Source organism: Simochromis diagramma, unplaced genomic scaffold (genome assembly GCF_900408965.1).
Source record: "Simochromis diagramma unplaced genomic scaffold, fSimDia1.1 OVJJ01000483.1, whole genome shotgun sequence".
In the NCBI taxonomy this organism is placed as follows: Eukaryota; Metazoa; Chordata; class Actinopteri; order Cichliformes; family Cichlidae; genus Simochromis; species Simochromis diagramma.
Genome location: NW_024386835.1, coordinates 5,656,355 through 5,677,172, shown reverse-complemented (window position 1 = coordinate 5,677,172; position 20,818 = coordinate 5,656,355). Strand labels below are relative to the sequence as shown.

Sequence of the window (20,818 nt, the reverse complement as noted above, 5' to 3'; positions counted from 1 at the left end):
TAATACAATGCACGGGGAAAATCCTTTGTTTATCCCGTCTACAAATGTGTCAGCTTACACACCGTAAAACGTGACTGTATGCTCCAAAAGCACATAACACAATTCACCACTCAAGAACACGACTTACCTATAATCTTACAAACATGCAGAGTGATTAGTGTGCAGTAAACATACCATATAACTGATATAAAGAATTTAAAGCATCACTGGATCTCACGAGTAGTCAGTCTGCACACCTTGAAATGTATTTAAATTACCGTAAAACTTTATTTGATCAAACACAAGACGGAAGACCAGAATCACAGAATCAAATTTATAATTTAAAATGAAAGCATTTAACACAACAGTAGCAACGGGGCAAACACAGTCAAGGAGTGATTTGGGGAAAAAACAAAACAAAGGGTATCTTTGTTCAGAAAACTAGGGCAAAATTTTAGTGTGATTTACGTACTAGCTGAGGTTGTAATATTTGTTTGATTGGCACTGAGTAACTTTGTGAAACAATAAAAGTATACAGTGCAAATAAGTGAATACACAAGAACAGATATCTTATCTCGATGTGACGAGTGCGTACACTTGCATTGTTACAGACATACTAGTTATGGGTTAGAAAGCTAAATATACACTTTGCCTTTAAGGCGCCAAAAAACAAAGACTACACGATTTAAAACCAATGCACGGAAAAGTTTTCAGATAATGAAAAAAGTGTAAAATGATTCAGTTTTTCTTACAAAGCATTCGTACTGAAATACTGCAGCTTTCAGCACACGTTTTGGTAAAAGACAATAGAAGTGGCACACTGCATCGTCTGTCTGTATCTTGGGCCTACAATAATAACATAAAACTTTGTCATTACAGCCTTACTGTCACATTATGGTAAACTTAATGCACAGAGATGAAGTCAATCAGATGTACTGTCAGCAAAACCATGAACAATCAAACCATGAAACACAAAGGGTCTCAGCCGTGTGATAAATTAAGTGTGCTGATGAGTGTCCCTCTTTACAGAGTGAAGTCATGCAAAGTGCCGGGCACATGGCTCGTTTTAAAGCACACAGGTCTCGTCACAGTCAGATTGATGGGGCAAGTGTGGGTGACTGCCCTGCGACTTATACTGGACACCCTCTGATCCCTGACTTCTCTCGGGCTTCACCTGGAGGTAGGCCCGGACGCGGTGGTGCTGCGCCACAGCACCGCTGTAGTCGATCACGCGGCACTCGTACGTGCCCTCGTCTGTTGGTTTGACGCTGGAGAGACGGAGTTTGTGGGAGATGTTACTACCGGCCACTTTCACCACCTAATGAGCAGAAAAGATCAAGTTTTCTTGTTTATGTTTAGTTTGGTGAAATGTCAAAAGAGTATCTATCAAGAAATGGAAATGAGTGTTACAAAAGTGTGATTTCTTACATGTCCATAATCGTGATTGATAATGCCTTTAATCAAACATGACTTTTCTAGGTGACAGCTGATTGATACCACATCAAACTTACACTAATTTTAGTGCCACCTCTGACAGTCTCCTCCAAAGGTACGACCTGCACGGAAATACGGATGAAAAGTTAACAGCAGAAAGCGACTGAGGCAGGTTTTTCAAAAAAAATAAATAGATCTCATTCTTAGCAGCATCTCACTGGAGGAACAGGAACAAACACGACTGATGTATCAGTATTTTTTCTTTTAAAGCAAAGGATTACTTGTTTGGATTGCTTTTCTGATGTGTTTACCTTGTTCTCCTTGTTCTCGTCTAGCTGAGGTTTATACGTGTGTGTGTGTGTTCAAATGTGCATGCACAAGAACACACTCCACAGTGCCAAGCATGTAAGCCTGTGAGCAGGAGAGTTTGCGTGATTGGGTATGCAGAGGCACAGAGGTATTCTTTTGGGCATAGGTATGAATTATGCATGGAGCAGAAAGAGATTTTGAAAATCTATTTCTTTCTCAGCACCAATTATAGTGTCTAGAGGCACAACAGGGAGCCCGAGTCCCCCCATGATGGGAGAGAGTCAACCTGTTCCCCCAGTGCTGGCAAATGCTAATCAGCAATTATACCTTGGTTTCCATGCAAGAGGGTTTGTGCCACTGCATTTCCCTTTGACTGATATTCAGTAAGCTTTGGGTTTAGTCCAAGTGGACGTGCCATAAGAAACTGTGTAAAATCTGAAAAAGTGAATGTTAAAATTGATGTTCAGCAATAAAAAAAAGTGTACAGTGATTAAGGTTGCAAGAAATGATTTATATAATCTTTGCTTTGTTCTGGATGTGTTGCAATATCAGTTATATATGTACTATTTTGATCCATCTAGTATTTTTTGGAGCCATGAAATAATTTCTAGCTATTTCAGCTGTTAATTCACTACTTTTAAGCTAAAGCAGCCCTGTTTCATCTGTAATTGGAATTAAGATATATATTTTTAACAAATATTTTCTTGTTTAAAGTTAAATATAGGATGGTTGACGGAGTTAAGTTTAAGTTTGCTGAGGTATTACAGGAGTTTTTCACCTTCGCTGGGCTACAGGTGACTCCATCAAGAAATCACTGTACATATACAATAAAGGAACTTCCATTACAGCTGCTTACATTATTAGTGATATAGGGAGGCTTCTCTTGCCACTCTCTATAGTCCTTGATATACCACCACTGGATCTCCAGGGAGTAGGACGGAGAGCCCGCCCCACGGAAGGAACAGGCCATCTCTACATCCTCACCACTGTGTGTCGTGATGTCGTGTGGGACCTCTGTAAACAGTGCTGCAACAGAGAGACAGAGAGAGATGGGCTTAAAAGGACAGAAACATTATTTCTCAAAGAGCCTTGTGACAATGTGGCATTACTGCATCACACTCATACATGAGAAAAACTGTAAGCCAAGGACACGGTGTTGGAACTTAAATAAAAATAAAAATAAGGATTCAGGAAAGAGTGGTGTATTCAACCAACCAAGCAATGATTTTATACCGTAGGTCTGTTTGCACTGCAGGATGATAACAGTCGTGATCAGGTTGGTGGTAATCAATCAGTTCCTGAATTTGTCTCAGTTTTCTTGGGATGCTCATAGAAACAAACGTGAGGCACAAATAGAAATCTAAAAATGAAACAAAATAAAACACATACACAGCAAAAAGTTGAATACTAAATAAATTAAACCAGTTAGTTAATGAAGGAATACTAAAAAAAGAGTGTAGAAGTGAAATATTTTCAGCTGGTTATAGCTGCTCTAAACTGACAAGGAAAAAATACAGAAGAGGGATCATGCTCTCTTATGTTTGGGCTAAAGTAAAAGCAATCAATGCAGCAAACTGACAATTCAATTAGCTTTTCTTTAGATATCAGTGTGCTTTTCAGTTGTTTTGAGTGCATTAATAAAACTGATTATATTATAGGTAAAGCTGACCTACCTAAAGGCTGTGGAGACAATAATTAGGGAATACCTTTTGCATCACAAGCCCACACACGTCTGAGATGTGACAAATGAAGCCCGACTGCAGCAGTGATGGATTTTAAGAACTCGGATGTCATTATCAATGACTGATAATTTCAATTAAATAAAATTCATTAAATTTGAAAACTTTGACTTATTAGAAGTTACTACATTACTCAGACCTTATACACAGTAATGTGTATAAGGTCTGAGCAGACAAAAACATACTGAACCCAGTCAGTGTAACACAAAATTAGATTTATGCAGCTTTAGAAATTAAATCAATACCAATGCAATTTTGAGGTTACATACCATGAAATGTAATCTAATTTCAGTCAGCTCAATGTTGTGCTGGCAGTGCATTGGCCATTAAAATTAGAATATAATTAATATGCTCCAGAGTAAAAGTATAATGCGCATAAAGCATCACAGGTGATGTGTATTGATCAAATGTAAATGTACAGTTCAACATTCACTCTTCCTGTAGCTCTGTTTTGGTTTCTGCCATCACCTGTAGAAACTGTAAAACAAAAGGAAAGGTACTGAAAAACCCATCGCTCTTTGAAGAGCAATAAGGACAGAAGCCATATAGACGATCAGGTAATATTTTAAGTCTTATCGAGAAAATAACCATCTTTCAGAAAAGTGAGTAAGAGAGGAGTTTTTATTATTTGAAACTGAAATTCACTCTGCTTTCTGCAAAGATGAAAAGTAGGCTTGATGGGGGGGAAAAAAAGCTGAGAATAGGCAAGCAGAGAGAGGCTTTAGTGCCACTGGACAGACTCCTAAAGCCTCTGTGCCCTTGCACTGCTGCGGTGCAGCCAGGCAGTGGCCTCATTTGTCAGGAGGAGACCTGCTGTAGTTTTGAGACTCTCCGGGACCAAAAGAGAAAAAGGCAGAAAAGTAGGATAGACACAGGACACTTTGTGACCAAGTTATCTGGTCTGCATGCAAATGTGCAACAGTGTAATCTTGTTTGAACACTTTTTTATCCATTTCCCCCAACTATGCATTCAATTTACATACAATTGTAACATTTTTTCATAGGGACACAATATCTCGATATCTGATACACTTTAAAAAAGACTCTAGAAAAATAGCTACATAAATAACAAATAAATGAAAAGCATGTGTTCTGCCAGTAATGATGCTATGAGTAAGTAGAAACCTGAGGTTTAAATGGCCACTTAAAGAGGAAAGAGCTCACTGCAGAGAGAAGCAAGAAAAGCAAAGACTTACAGTGCACACGTGAGAAACGGAGAATTTCCATTGTTTAATGCTCATTTTACTACAAAAAAGCTCTTTATGTGTTAGGAGTTCTGTCTTCTCTGCAACAGGGGCGAAGCTAAAGGACCAGCACAAACACAAACAAGAGCCACAAACATTACTAGTTTTTCCAAATATTTTAACACTGCCCCCTGGTGACAATCCGCAGCGGCAACTTGCAGACAACAGCCAGCAGAGCCCTGTGTAGCAACAACGCACAACAGTTTTGGTCACCTAAGGGAGTTTACTTCTAATGAAGCTGTGTTGAGAGGCTGTTCTTTGGCACAGAGCAGTTCCGACTTCAACGCTCATATTCAAAAATGACAATCTAAAAAATTACAATAACAGAGACTTTATGCTAATGTTCAACAGTTTTACTGGCATTCAGCACCTCACTTTTGCTTTACCAGAATTAATACTTTAAATGCCATAGCAATTCAATAGTTTTGGAGACTTTTCAGTTTGATTTAAAGACGTCTGGACTGAAAAAAATACATTGCAATCCTTACAAAGACTGGTTTCTTGCAGGACTAATGTATTAGTGTATGGGTAGCTTCGTAGCCTTGGATGTCTTATCTCAACACCAAACATATTGGTAAAATAGCTTGTATTGTGTCTCACACAGCCACAGATAATATTGTGTTGCATGGCCCCAAGTGATTTTCTCTATACTGCCCTCCCCTTCAACCACTGCCGTGAATGCAACACATTCAATAGGACGTTTCCAAAAGGTCCTAACATCCTGCTGTCAGTATTTGCTCAGATAAAAACTGCTTTTACATTGGCAGACCAAAATCATACATATAGACACATTTCCTTTAAGCTTTTGAGAGATCTCCTGAAAGAAATCACTTTAACATTAAAGTACTTAAGTTACACTACAATACACTTTATTTATGCTAAAAAAAAAAAAAAAATAACACTTCAGTCACCAAACAACCAAATATTTCTCTACTGTCTACGTTTGATCACAGCCTAACAATCTAACAGTTAAGATGCCAGCAGATAAAAGGGCAGAAACCGCACTTTCTAATGTATGTGTTGCGCAATATTTCGTGTTAAAACAGAGAACATGCAAAAGGTTCAAGGTTTAAAAATACAAACAGTACAACAATACAAAACATGATGACATGATGAAAGAGAAACTATGAATAAACCATAAGTTCCTAGCTCAGGTTGAAATGTCACTGTGGATTGCAGAAATAACAGTCTTAACAAAAGATTCACTAGACAACAGCAAATTCTATCTCCTGACATTTTCAATCAGACACTTTCATTGTAATGCAAAAGTAAAATGTCCCCATAAGAAAAGAAACATTTTACAGACATGAGTGTCTTTTATTTTAAACTGCCAGACTTTATAGAACGTTTCGGGGCAGATCAGATGTGCACAGACAGCTAAACAGAAAAACAATAGGAAGTGCAGATCTATGATAAGCAAAAGGAAACAAAAACTGTAAATGTGCACATTTTCTTCAGATTTTTCTGCACAGTAAGCTGCATCTGCTGAGACAATTTCCCGTTGCGCTAACTACCCCTACACTGCCAGTGCAGACTGTAATCACAGCAGGTACAAAGATTAACTGTAACCTGATGGTGCGTGGCTTTCTTGCTAGGAAACCACAATAATTGTTCATTTTGAACAGATCAAGACATTCAGAAATAGCACCTGGGAGAACTTGTGACGACTGTTATAAAGTGAAACATTCCAGAAAATTGTAACATGACAAGGCTGATAACGTCTGGCAAAATAAATAAATAAATATTACAGCCAAGGCATGAAGTTAGAGTAGTTACAGAAATTAGAGACATCTACATATTCTATTCATTCAGCTTTAATAAGACTAAACAAATAATAAGAGAAAAGGAACAGCTAACCTATTTACTGTCACTCTAGAAGGTGGTGCAAAGATTGACCTTTCTGAGAAAATACATTTTCTTTATGGTTTTATGCCAACGCAGCTACTTTTCATAATACTACAATATGATGCTCTGCAATGAAAAGCACTCTGTAAGAGTATACGTCTCATTATTCAGCAGTGGCAATGTTGCCTCTCAGATCTCTGACGAAGAGCACAGATGTCAGGCAAAACTAATAACAATGTCTTGTTATATTGCGCTTTCAACATATGGTGCTACAACTGAAGCCGGGGAAGGCAGAGAAGTACGCCACGCACAAAATATAAGAGCAAAACAACCAAGGGTGGCATTTCAATCATCTGGGTTTTCTTACTCAATGCAGGTTCTTACACTTTTCTGTCCTCCAGACACAGTATCAACAGCCAGCGGCACAGCACTGCAGCATCTGTCACTTGGAACAGACTGCACTACTGCGGGGAAAAAAAAAAAAAAAAGGCTGTTTGTGTGTGACATACTGTAGAAAGTAAGAAACACAAAGCAAGTAAGCACAAAAAGGAAGGTATGAAATATCTTTAAAAAATAAAATGTTTCAACATAATAAATTATTAATTGACCAATACAGGAGTATCAAAACCCTTCTGTTAAAAGTACTTGGGGAGATGATCCAACAGAGAACACTGCAAAGGCCAATGGAACCAAAATGTAATAAAAAGGTAAGTGTCCCAAGTAATTAATAATAACAGTTTACAGTTCCACTATTCATTCACTCTCTGGTGGAGGCAAGCTACAGTTGCAGCCACAGCTGCCCTGGGGCAGACTGACAGAAGCGAGGCTGCCATATCGCGCCATCGGCCCCTCTGGCCAACACCAGTAGTAAGCTGTAGGTGAAGTGTCTTGCCCAAGGACACAACAACCAAGAAAGACAGAGCTGGGGATCGAACCAGCAACCTTCCGGTTACTTTTAAAATGTATTCCACTACAGACTACAGAATACATGCCCCAAAATGTATTTTGTAACGTATTCCAATACGTTACTCAGTGAGAGTAACGTATTGACCATAGATGTCCAAAGGTCAGTACAGGCTAGCAATTAGCTATGAAATGGACATGGATTCTCCATGGTGTCCAGAGGTCCGTAACACGTCACCTTCTTCCTGTATTTTCCTTTGTTGCTCCTGCTTCAGCCACATGTGGCCAACAAGTGGACTCAAAATTCTCATGTGGTTTTTAATGATGTATCTTGGTTTGCTCATCTACTGATTGTGAAAGGATTACATAAAAATGCTAAAAATAATACTTTTTTTCTTTTTATCTAAATAATAGTTAATGATTAGCCAGTCAGAGTATCAAAACAGTAGCACACATATTTAGGTCAGCTTTCAATCAGACTCATGCTGAACTGGTGTTGGCTTTAACAGTCTAACTGGTTACATTGGAAAAAACCTTTTATTGAAACGGTTCTTTAAAATTAAAATCAAAATAGAGAATAAAGGAGAACTCTTGAAAAATGACCAGTTCTGAGTGTCCACAGCCATTTGAAGCCACAGCATCCGATGTCAAAGTCAAGTCAAGGAGAAAGCTGCATGGGTAGTCCTCGCGTCCAGAGCTACAGTACCAGCACAGGCTTATACCTGCAAGGTAATTCCTGCACTTTTCCACTTCCCCTGCCAGCCAATAAGACCCTGAATCTGTAAAGGTAAGATTTTTTCCTTCAATTTTTAACCTCTTTCTTTTCTTTTAAATCCTTTGCCTTCTCTCTGCTTTTCTCTCTCACTAGCCCACCGGCATCTTTCTTAAAAGTCTACCCCCAATTGTTGAAAAAAATAGCATCTTTACTCTCCTATCTCCCTGTTCCTATTACCCTTTCATTTTTACTTTCTACCTATTAAGTATCCTTTCTCACTTTCATTCCTCCTTTTATTCGGTTCCCCTTTGCACTTTCCGCTCGCTGAGTGGGCAATATGTGTCTGCTGGCGTTCTGGTGTCTGGCATAAAGAGATTCTTCCAACAGTCTCAAGAGTAGCTCACTACATCTCCTGGAGCCTTGCCCACTGGCTTTGGCAGGTGTTCAGCATCCTGGGAGAATTACCCTGTGTGTAACTCGCTGTGTGGTGCCCTATGGCTTCAATTCAGCATACTGTGTGTGTGTGTCTGTCTGAATGTAGCTATGTAGAATTGAAACACATGTTTAAAAAGGTGCAACGCATTATTTCTTTGCCACAAGTTGACCACGTTCAGCTACGTGTTTCTGCTGCATGTTTTAATGCACACGTGTTCCTAATACAACAAAATCCCAGCTGAGGTAAAGGCAGAAAATAACAAGCAGAGCGGCTTGTTCATCCTCCAGCATTTAACATCCATAAGCGTTGTCTTTATTTAACACACACACACACACACACACACACACACACACACACACACACACACACACTGCCCAGAGAATCACAACAATTCAAAAAAGATAAAAGGATAAAGTAAGAAATCCTTTACTAGATAGACGAGAGGAAAATGACAAATGGAAATAAAAAAAACCAAACAAAAATCAGTAATTTCTCACATTATCTGCTGGCAGAATAACAGAAAAATATCATCCTTTCATCCATCCATTTTCTGCTACTTATCCAGGTTCAGGTTGCAAGGGTAGCCGTCTCATATATGCATATATGTCCAGACCTCACTCTGCCCTGGCCAAACCAACCAACCAACAGATGTAATGTCTTGTCTAGCCCAAAACTTCCTCCTATGCCTGGAACACCTCATTTAGGAGACATCCAGCAGGCATCCTGGTGAGATCCTCAAGCTACCTCACCTGGCTCTTTTCAGAGCAGAGGAGTAGCAGCTGTCCGCAAAGCCCCTCCCAAACGATCAAGGTCCTCACATAACCTCTAAGGCTGAGCCCAGGCACTCTTTCGAGAAAGATAATTTCTGAATTAGGTAGTATCCTTCAGTTACCACTCGAACCTCGTGAGAAAGGTGAGAGTAATTCTGGCTTCTAATCAGTGATCCTACACTATTATGTAGGAGATGTTTCAAGGTAGCTTTTCTCGAGGGTTTGTTGAGCAAACAGCCTAAGAATTACAACTATTGGTCATAGATTCAGGTGTTATCACCAATATAAACTCAATATGCAGTATTGATTTTAAATACAATACACTTTGGTTTGGTGCTACAATATGTATAAATATTATAGTGTACATATAAATCAAATACATTTACTTGTATACCATTTTTATATATGTGGTCCATGCAGGTATAGTGCTTTTGTGTTCTCTAAGTGAGGAAATCGCATAACTGGCATTTAATCCAGGTGAATTTCACACAAAAGGTGTATATAAATATCTATAAATTCTTGTGCAGGGCATACCACGCTTCTCATCCTATGACAGCTGGGATAGACTCCAGCCCTCACGTCACATTAAACTGGATAAGCAGAATGGTTAGATGGATGAATCTCATCATCCACTCTGTTACTGCATTACATTTTTATACACACTCAACATTTCTTTATCCATTTCAATTTAAGAGTCCTCTAGATTTTCACTGGACAAACTGTCAATTCCTAATGAGGATTATTGAAGACATATGGTATTCAAGATTATCTATGAATGTGGTATTAATCCTTGACAACTGCTTATTACACCGCACCAGAGATTACGTGAAGGAGAGACAAAGACGCATAAGTGAGGCTGACCGTCGTACCTTTTTCTAAAGAGGAAGACAGAATGACAGATGTTATACTGATGATTTTATGATCTGTTCATTCTAATATTTGACCATGTAGTCTGCTATAGTTTACTGATATATGTAAACCAGCTCTGTGCCCTGCTTACACAGGAGCCACAACTCAACAATGCATGTCCACACATTGTCAGTGTACTTAAACACATTACACCTGTACAGCTGTGGTGGTGTATCATAGCAACAATGTTTCAAACAAGAGAGAGTGCAGTCTATTTGCATATGATCCTCTATGCTGCTACATTAAATCTACATTAACTACTGAGTTATAATTATGCTTCCCCCAATTTCACAACAAACTAATGGATAGTGTTTCTTCATTTTCTAACAAAGAGCTTTTTTACTTGATTTTGACATACTGACACTTTCTGAGTATGTGCAGTCAGTCTTTTTCCACATCACCATTTTTTAAGTCCATAAGTTACAGAGAATAAAGACATTTTTCTATATTTTTGTAAGTGAAATTTCATTTTTTTTAATGCAAGGACTGGAAACACAGAATTCAGCTTTTACAGATTTGACTTTACACACCAATCTCAAGAAAAATAATTAAATCAAAGGACAAAAAAAGCATCTGGGTGAAAATTAGATTTCACACTATAGTTCAACCGACTCAGCAACTCAATTGTGCGCATTCTGCTTTATGTTCAAAATTTATGATGAACCTTAATTGCTGTGACTGCAGGCCTGATGATCAAATGTATGAGGGGAAATTTTCACATCAAGAAAGACACGAGTCACAGAGATCATGAACTTTGCGGACAGAGGGAATTGACCACAATAAATGAGAATATTTCACCTGTATTACCTGTACATTTCCTTCATTCTCACTTAAATGATTGTTGACAAAAGTATAAGCAATATCCAGTGTTTGCTATTCGATAAACTCAGGTCCTTTGTCAGGGTTTGACTGTCCATCTGACAGTTGTCAAATTGCATTCCTGTTAGCTATGCAGGAGCCCTTCTCAGCCCTGCCTGTGAAACATGACTTGTTGACAAACAAACTGTCTGCTGGTGTGCGCAGTGCCAGTGTCAGGCCGTAACAAGCCTGCTCAGCAGACGTCCAACTGTTTCCTGACTTTAATCACACAAGCATCACCAGAAATCAATCGAATAACCTTGGTAGAATGCTAAATCAACACAAAAGCTGACTCCGTTCGTGGACTTTCACGGCCCTGAACTGGCTGAGAGTACAATGAGAGCGTGTACTTCTGAAGTGGATATTGACTCCCAGGGAAATCTTAAGCACACTGGGTTGTCTCATTTATAACGCTATATAGCTGGCAAGGAATGAGCTTGTCTGGCCTGGCCTTGTCTTAGTATGGATTTTCATAAAGACAGTACTGTCAGAACCATCTTTTAAGCAGAGGCAGGGGGACGCTTGTCTGAAGATGCAAAGTACAGTACATGCATTTTTAAAGTGGCCCTCCTTGCCATTTTTTACTTTATTGCTTAGAGAGCAATGATAGAAGTGAGACCATGAGAACACTGGAGCAGCTGCTCTCTAGCCACCAAAGACTCATTAAAAATGAAAAAGGGGGGAAATAATGAAAGAAAACAATCCAGTGGAGGACATAAATATATAAACAAAGGCAAATACTTTGTTCATGCCCTACAGAGACCATACTTTTCCAGTAATGGTAAATATTTTTCATCTTCAGGTCCAAGGCAAAACAAGAGGGATAAATCCAGTATGAGTGGCAGTGTAAGGTCAATGCATCGATCCTCTCTTTCTCTCCCTCCCTGTTGTGGAGCAGCTTGAGCCATTTGAGGATGACTAAATTACAGGCGCCTCATTAGCATGGATGAGAAGCAAGTGTGACAGCCGTATCTTTCCTTGTCCATGCTTGTGTACTTATGTGAGCAAGAGGGGGAGGGAGGGAGAGAGAGAGAGAGAGAGAGACGGAGAGAGAGAGAGAGAGAGAGAGAGAGACTTGCAGTGTAAGCTTATCAGCACCCCTGAAAGCTTCTGTTATTACTTTGTGAAACCATTAAAGGATAGGGTGTATGTTATTCTATATTCCTCTCACTGCCAGTTACTTGAAGAGACGAAAACCAGCAATCAGTTGTTTTTTCCTTTTCTTTCCTCAATATGCAGTTGTTCCACCTAAGAAATGTTTAAATATTTGCAGCTTGTAATTGCAGTTTTTAGTTCAATCAGGACCAATATAGTCAAAGGAAGATTGATTGCGCCACCTGCAGCAATTTGTAATATTTATATATTTACTTGGATCTGCTTTGAGAGTTAGTCTGCCTTCGACATGCATATGTGAATTGCATAATCCAGGGAAACATCAATCCTGTGTTCTGTGGACATTACATGGAAACCAAGGGCAGGATCAAGAGGAAAATACCAGCACAGAACAGAGTAGGCATCGACAGGTATGGCTTGAATTGTCAGATACACCATGAAAGAAGCAGATAGGATGGAAATGGGTTGCTAATTGGCTTGCAGATGGGCAACAGAGTGAACCATATGAGATAGCTAATTGTCTGTTTGGAAAAATAATAGTTGTCTGAAACTGATCATCTTGTGTCCTGTCCTAACTAACTGTATTCTTGATCTTTTTTTTTTTACCCAACCACTAGTAAACACTGTATTTACTCCATCTATACAATAACTAGCAATTTTATTAGGTACACCCAGATACAACAACCAGTGGCAGGTTTATTACAGATGGCAGGAACCCAATGTATTTAGGGATGTAGACTTGGTCAAGATGAAGTTTAAACCCAACATCAGAGTTGGGGATAGAGGTGATTTAAGTGACTGTGTCGTTGTCTGTACAAGGCATGGCATGGTATTTTAAAAACTGCAGATCTGGTGGGATTGCCCCATACACTCGCCACACAAAAAGGAGAAAATATCCAGTGAGCTGCAGTTTTTGGGTGAAAATGCCTTGTAGATGACTGAGATTAAAGAATGGCTAGCTGCTTCGAAGTAAACGGAAGCCAATAACTAAAATAACCACTTGGTACAACCAAGGTATTCACCAGAGCATTTCTGGACACGGGACATGAATTTTGAAGCAGATGGGCCAAAAGTTGGACAATAGAGGACTAAAAAATGCTGCCTGCTGCAATGAATCTGCATTTCTGCTGCAACATTGAGATGTTGGGGTCATAAAGTGACACAAACAATATGAAAGCATAGATCCATCCTGCCATGTATCAACAATTCAGGCTGCTGAAAAAAACAGTGTCACTGTGTATCATGTCAGACTTGTCCTTTTTCAGCTGCTCCCGTTAGGGGTCACCACAGCAGATCATCTGTTTTCCATTTCTCCCAACTTGGCAAGCACCTGCATGTCATTTTGACAGCACACCGATTAAGTCTCCTCTTTGGCCTTTCTCTTTTGATCTTGACTTGTTTCTTCTTCAGCTTCTTTCTCCCAATCAATTTAGTCTCTCTTTATTTCTCCCATATCCAAACCAAGTCAATCTTACCTTTCCTACTCTGTGCCTAAACTGGGACTTGACATACTAATTCCTACTGTATCACCCTAAATGCAAATCTTAGAATAATATCAGTGTAAAATATGTATTTCAGGAAGTAAGCACAAAAATAAGATTATGATGCAATCTAAAGAGGCCTTACTGGTGTGGCTGAAAGTTCTCCCTTCTTCAAATGTGTCTGAATTTAGAGAGATAAAGTATAATGATGGACAGCAGGCTATACTTGACTGTTGAGAAAACTCGGCCAAGGACCACAGTGGTTATGTGGCTCGTCTGAGCCCATCTCCAGGGCTGCTTTCATGTGTCAGTCCAGTCCTACAGAGAGATATGAGAAATGATGCCTGGTAGCTGGAGGAATTGTAGAAATCCTTTTCTAAGTTAAGTGCAAACATTTTTCACCTGAAAAGGTGCTGCCTTACAGGGACAGCTAGTAAAATCGGGTTCATTAACTCAATGGTGCCATTTGAGTCACATCTATAGGGCACTGTAGAGAAGAAACGAATCATTAAGAAGAAGAAAAAGCTGTAAATACCAAGACACAAAAACCCAGATAAACAACATAACTTCGACCAAGGTGAATGTAAATAGCCCGTGAACAGAAACCCCCTGAGAGAAGGGATTTCACTAATTTGATGAATGGGTTTAATAATCAGGGAAGCCCCGAGGGAATCGTGGGTGAAACAACAAGAAGCTGCAGCAATAAAGAGACCTGCTGCAGATACAGATATTTATCTTGATCTTAGAAAGCTTTAATCCTGCATACAAAAAACGCCTACTGAGAGTTCTGTTAGATCGATGAATACAAGACAACCTTTAGAGATTATCGCACTTTCAAAACATCTGTTAAGTAGTCAATAGCTACTTTTCTTATATATAAAATATATATAAAATAAATATTAGGATCACCTAGGATATTACATCAAGAGATTTCTGTACAACAGTTACAGTACAAGTGACAGCAAATAACCAAGTGTGGGAAATAATTATACTGATAAACAAAAAAATGCCAGAAAGTCAATAAAGCTGTATTTGGTCCAGAATCAGCTCTGGGGCAAACAGAAAGGTATGTCCTTTGGGAAATTATCATTTACTGCGAGACCTTCAGCCTGAATTCAAGGTGGAAGTTAAAAATAATGAAATAAGAATCGAGCCGGGATTCAAGCAAGCAGCTGTCCACCTTTTGCCACTGATACACCGGGCTTACGGACTGAATTTTTCATAGCCCTTGGGACGCGAGACACGGAGGCTATTTCTGCGTTTCCTCCCAGTATGTGGCTACATGAAGTATCACGTATTGTTGACAACACATACCAGGGCTCTGAGGCATTTTCGAGATTGCTCACCGTACTCCATCTGGAGTCCACAGTAATGAAAGACAACATTATGTTCCTTTCTTCTATGTCGCCCTTGAGAGCCTTTAAGTAACGGTGTCTGTGTTTTCCTTGAGTAGAGTGCAGGAGCCCTTGCTTGGCATGTCCTGTCTACACAGTTTCAATGAACTAAACAGGACATTGAATTAAGCTGCTACAATTTCACGTTACTTTTTCTTGAATTGAAAGTAGACATATAATAATCTGTTTAATATCTGAATCATAACACACAGAGCTTGTTAAAGTAGAATATTCACTATTGTACTATTTTGTACTATTGTACTAAAATTGATAACTGATAATTGCAAGCTTTAAATGTATTATTAATAATAAAAATAGTAAATAATTATCATCATCATCATCTTGCTATAATGATGCATGCCTGTTCCCAAACTGCTCCTACACACAAATGATTTTTATAGCACTCAAATCCTTACAAATGATATATTATGTGTAGTAGCTGTTCTCAAAATCAATGCCAACATTACGTGTACGTGGCTGGATGCAAATACATTTTGCAGGTGCATATTGGGGTAACTTTTCTCATGCACAACTGTAAATAAGTGTTCATTAAAATGATCAAGCTAATAATGTGATTCAGTTGTCTTAATATATAGCTTGCAAAGAAGAAGAAATACATGTATTTTTTGTTCGGTGTTTATGAACAGCTGTTTTGGCCATCTGACTAGATACAGTGATATAACGAACATAAAAAAGAATAACATGACAAATTTACATTCATGTCTGTGTTGTAATGCATGAGCAAAGCAAAGAATAACTGTCTGCAGCACAGAATTTTGCTGGTAATAATAATAATAATAATAAAAAACTTTATTAATATAGCACCTTTAAAAAACAACATTAGGAAGTACTTCACGAGACAAGACAGGAAATAAACAGCATATAAAACATTTAAGAGGCGATAAAGATGAAACATTAGGTATAACAATACAGGCAGCACAGGGAGATTAAAAGCGATTAATGAAGACAATTAAAATTAAAAAACAAGTAAATTAAAAGCAAATATAAAATAAATTAAAAATCCCTAGCAGAAGGCGATAAAGCAATTACAAAGGACAACATAGAAATAACTCAGAATGGAGGATCAGAGAAAGCCTACTTATGAAAATGCGTCTTTAGGAGATTTAAAAGACAAAAGTGAGCCATTCAGGTCTTCTCAGGGAAATTGTGGGGTAACTAGCCTTCGCTGAGGACCTCAGGTTAGACCAGGAGTGTACAATTTCAGGAGATCGGAAATATACACTGGTGCCAGTCAACAATAAAATTATAAAACCAATTCAAGACATAATAGTTAGCCAATGAAGAGAAGTATTTAAATATAAAATAGACGTATTTTGTTCATTTTGGTTCTTAAAATATACACGTCAAATATTTTAAGATGACCTAAAATAGTACCAAAAAATGTTTCCACAAATGTCGCCACTGTGGATGCATGTTTCATTTGGCAAAGCACTGGATGCACTTCCTGATGCAACACTCCCAATAATCAAGGCTTGGGACCAGCTCTGGGAATGCACTAGCTGGTGACCCCCTGTGGCTGGATTTGTGGCTGTCGAGTAATTGCTAATAGTGAAGCAGCTCATGTTAATATACACACCAGTAAAGATAATGATAACTGTTCACTGCTTAATGTTGTTGAAAACGGAGCTTTTCTGAACTCTCGTAATTCCTCCTCAAGTGTTGTTCAGTGTTACGAACATCACCTACTTCACAGACAATTTTTCATATGCCAAAGGCATCAGGTAAAACTATCAATCTCTTGTCATCGTAATGAACCTTTTTACTGTTGTTAGCATTTAATTGGGCAAATCACAGTTGGTTATTTAATGTAGCTACAAGTACAGAAAGTCGATTGTTCAAAGCTTATTTTTTGTTTCACTTGAATGTCCGTAAAGTCAGGTAGGTTTCACAGAAATATCAAGACAACTGATTGATATTTTTTTTCTTACAGATCAGAGGAGATTTCTGTATCACCAGTCATCACTTCAAGTCACGTTGTGTTACACACACTCTTGTTTCACTGCGCTTCTGTTTCCTACCAAGCCTCCACCAGCACCCTCTGCTGTGACAGCATGACTGTGCAATCTGTTGCCCCCCACCTCCTGCACTGTCAGAGCTCCATCAAATTAAAAGCCAATGCAAACTGACTGAGCTGGTTGTCCTCATTAAGAGGACACCAAGCAGAGGACTGGGTGAGGATCCTAGCCACTTTGGAAGCCTAATGAATTGGTACACGCCCCCACACTGTGAAGGTAGTGCACTCACAGAGCAGGATGAGCATTGCCAAAGAACACTAACACTGCAACATCTTATGCTAAAATTGAAAGGCTTCCAACATGTCTCCCATCATCATTATCATCACTTTCTGTTATAAGTTACCCCCGAGACCTCCCCCATGCATAACATCACTTATTACAGCTTCTGTCGCTTTCCTTACTGCTGACACTTGACCTTCAAGTACTTATGGCAGGTAAGAGTCTTATTCTGATGCATGTGGCAAACAATGGGGTGAAGCTACTGATCCATTGAACGTGTTTGTCTTCAGACAGAACATATAATTTTGCGTTGTAGGTGATTCAATCTACACTTCAGCTCAAGTGGAAACTGGGGTGCAAGGGCCAGGTGCACTTATCTGAAACAAATGAGTCAGGGCTAAATCTAACAAGCACTCTCCAGAACTGTGCATCCAGCCTCTCTGCTCTGCATGAAGGCTCGGCTTCCCTCTGCTTGAGCCATTTATCAAAGAGTCTGATTACAAAGAAAAGAAAAAAAAATCTTATCTAACCACAAAGGATAGTACAACTCTGTTTTCTGGTGGTGAAGCTGATGTTGTACAAATATGACAGTAGAAAGCTTCTAGGTTGTTTTCTGAATATAGTTTTTCATTCTTGTTAAACACACGGAGGCGTTCCTTCTTTTTTTTTGCCTGGGAAACAGTATTAATGGCAACACTACAGTCGATTTTAATTTGCTTCCTTTGGGAAAAATGCTGCTGATTTTCTAACCTGTCCAGTACAGTCCATCCTTGTGACGCCACTGCAGAATTTATAGTTTGTCAAGTCAAAGCTAAAATGCTAAACACAGCAAGCTGAAGGCAAACCATGCAATTTAATTATGTAACAGTAAGGTTAGGAGGTGCAGGAGAAAGGTGAGATTGCTATTAGCTATAAATGATAATTCTGTTCAAAATTTCACAACGTATGAACCACAGAAAAAGAAATCAGTTGTTTTTCACATTCAAATAAATTATTAGAGCTGGTAAAATAAAATATAACAAATAATGAAACAGTGGTTTCAGTGACTATGACCTGAAAATATGCATTCAAACGTGCAGGTAAACATTAAATGTTTCAGTCTGAAGTAGGTTTTATCGTTGCCCAACAGATCCTGCTGTTGACGGTGCAAGGGTAGACACTTATCTAAAGGGAAGGGAATTTTAATGTAGGCTTTTACATACTATTTTTATGTTAGCACAGGTACAGTACAGCAATCCCAGTGAAACTACAATAAGTCATGTGTTATTCTGTGAAATACCAACCTAGAAGGACAACCGGACGACTGCAAACTTACAATTTTTTAGCCAGTTCTAAGTATGAAATATGGCAAGTTACTTGAGTAACAGGGCATCTCAAGCCTCTACCCACATCCATAAAATGCACACAGCACAGTACAAGAACTTCATTCTCCTCTGGGTGAATACTAAAGCTGTATTTTGTCCTTTAAAACACATAATGTGCACATCCTTTTGCATTTGTGTTTTACTTTATAGTGTTAGATTTTATTTTGTTGTACATCAGACTAAATCTTCAGTCCACCCTGGGTTTAATTTTCCGTATGCTGAACTACTCTGGTAAGCCTTGTCAATTTGAACAGCTCACACAGTGTGCTGTTGGATTTGTAATTCATATCTACTTTTTCATAACTCTACAGTTCTTGTTTAGCAATATTAATTAGCATTATTTTATACTTTTTGATGAAATACAACTCAAAATAAAGTTTTCAGAGACACAGATTTTCTAAACTGTCTTAAAATGAAACATTAATACACCACTGTAGTGGTCCCAGTAATGGGCAGGCTACCATCTCACTGCAAAGCTGATTTTCGAAGGGTCCCTACACTGCACATCATCCCATCCAATTTCTCCTCACATTTTCTGTCCCTCTGTCTCTACAATCACCTATTGACTTGGGAAAAAAGACATTACCTAAAATAATTAGGGATACTGTATGAAATTACTAAAAACAAGAAGTTTGGTTGGGGGTGTTGTGCCTTGGGGAAAGACCTGAGTCAGTTATGTGTAAAGTAAAATTTAACAAAAAAAATGTACTTGTCAGACCAAAGAGCAATGCATGGTTAAGAAATGAAGAAATGAAAGATGACTGACTTTATTACAGTTTATACTAGTCTCACATTTTCTCTGATATTAAAAAAAAAAAAAAAAAAAAAACATTAAAAAATGTTTAATTTCCGCTGACATTTAGGGATATGTAAACATTTACCAAAGTTGCAGCATCTGTTTTGTGAGTGTGTGTTTGTGTGTGTGTGCTAAAATAATTATACACGCAAACATTTTGAAGACACTTTAGTACGAAGACATTATGATGGAACACCTGCCTGGCTTCAAAAGCCTTTGTCCTGCCCCTGCTTGTTGTTAACCTAAGTGTGCGTGTGTGTGTGTTTTTGCTTTTAATGAGCAATGAAAAACAAGTTTCATATACAGGGATATTAAAATGCTCAAACATGGTCGAGCACGTTGGTGTAAACACAATAAAACATGATGAAAGTGCACAACTCATTGTTTAATTGAGCCCCACACACCCCATCCGTAATGTATATGAACTAATCACTGACATCAAACGTTGTTGTTCACTAAACCCCACCCAAACACTTAAGAGTCAATGCAATGAGAGCTTCACTCTCCCACTCCAACAAACACACGCAGTAACACAACTTACCGTTCCCAGAGATGTGATTATCCACCTCTCCGTGTCCGTCGTTGAGAGCTGCGTTAAGTTGAATGTAAAGTCCCGCGTACTGTAAAAGCCCCATTATCACTCCGAAAGCTCCCATTGCTTCGACCGGTATTTAAAACAGTTGTATGAAATTTTCACGTTAGATGGAGAGCATCGGTAACGATATATCCCCACCGGCGCAGAGCAGCCCTTGCAGACATACAGCTGGAGCAGGAGGACAGAGACTCGGAGACCCGCTCGGCTGTGAGAGGGAGGAGATGATGCGGCCAGCGCGGGCGGAGGGAGAAGCAGCGTGTAAACAGGTGAGGCGGCTCACACCGGGACAGTCAATTAGGCGGAGGGATCTGACAGAGCCCTTACTGTCGTTTTAAGTTTATCCCACACCCCCATTTTTGGACACCCTCCTCACTCATTTCATCTACACAGGTTAGATAATTGCCCTCAGTAAACACATTAATGTATATTTAACGTGGCGGTTGAAAAGGTGGGATTTAATTGTTTCATGCTAAGTGTTTTATGTATGCTGAGGGTGTTTGGTGTGTTTTTAAACTGGGTATCCTTGCTAACCCTTGAAGTTAAAGGAATAAAAGTAGTTCCACTTTGAGAAACGTCCAAGTTAGGAGGGCGTTAACATTAATGGTGCTTTAAAAAAATGCTATAAGTGTTTCCTTTATGCACTAAGAGTAATGTTTGATCACTGTTTACACTGATAAAA

At 38.8% G+C, this 20,818-nt stretch overlaps 1 protein-coding gene across 1 annotated transcript; it reads right to left on the bottom strand.

Moving 5' to 3' along the window:
* Positions 1-243: 243 nt before the first annotated feature.
* On the bottom strand, positions 244-20,586 carry vstm2l (V-set and transmembrane domain containing 2 like). The gene is made up of 4 exons (XM_040029003.1): positions 20,086-20,586; positions 2,579-2,748; positions 1,491-1,535; positions 244-1,297 (listed from the first exon to the last, which is right to left on the bottom strand). Exons 1-4 carry the CDS (start codon positions 20,198-20,200, stop codon positions 1,046-1,048), a joined length of 582 nt encoding a protein of 193 aa, XP_039884937.1. The 5' UTR covers positions 20,201-20,586; the 3' UTR covers positions 244-1,045.
* Between the last annotated feature and the right edge of the window lie 232 nt (positions 20,587-20,818).

What these genes read in the sequence shown, in the direction of transcription:
- vstm2l (XM_040029003.1), bottom strand. Translation starts at nt 20,200, where the DNA reads ATGGGAGCTTTCGGAGTGATAATGGGGCTTTTACAGTACGCGGGACTT. An exon ending in TAATCACATCTCTGGGAACG is followed by an intron (nt 2,749 to 20,085) that starts GTAAGTTGTGTT and finishes TCTCTGTTGCAG; the next exon opens with CACTGTTTACAGAGGTCCCA. An exon ending in GAGGTGGCACTAAAATTAGT is followed by an intron (nt 1,298 to 1,490) that starts GTAAGTTTGATG and finishes TCTGCTCATTAG; the next exon opens with GTGGTGAAAGTGGCCGGTAG.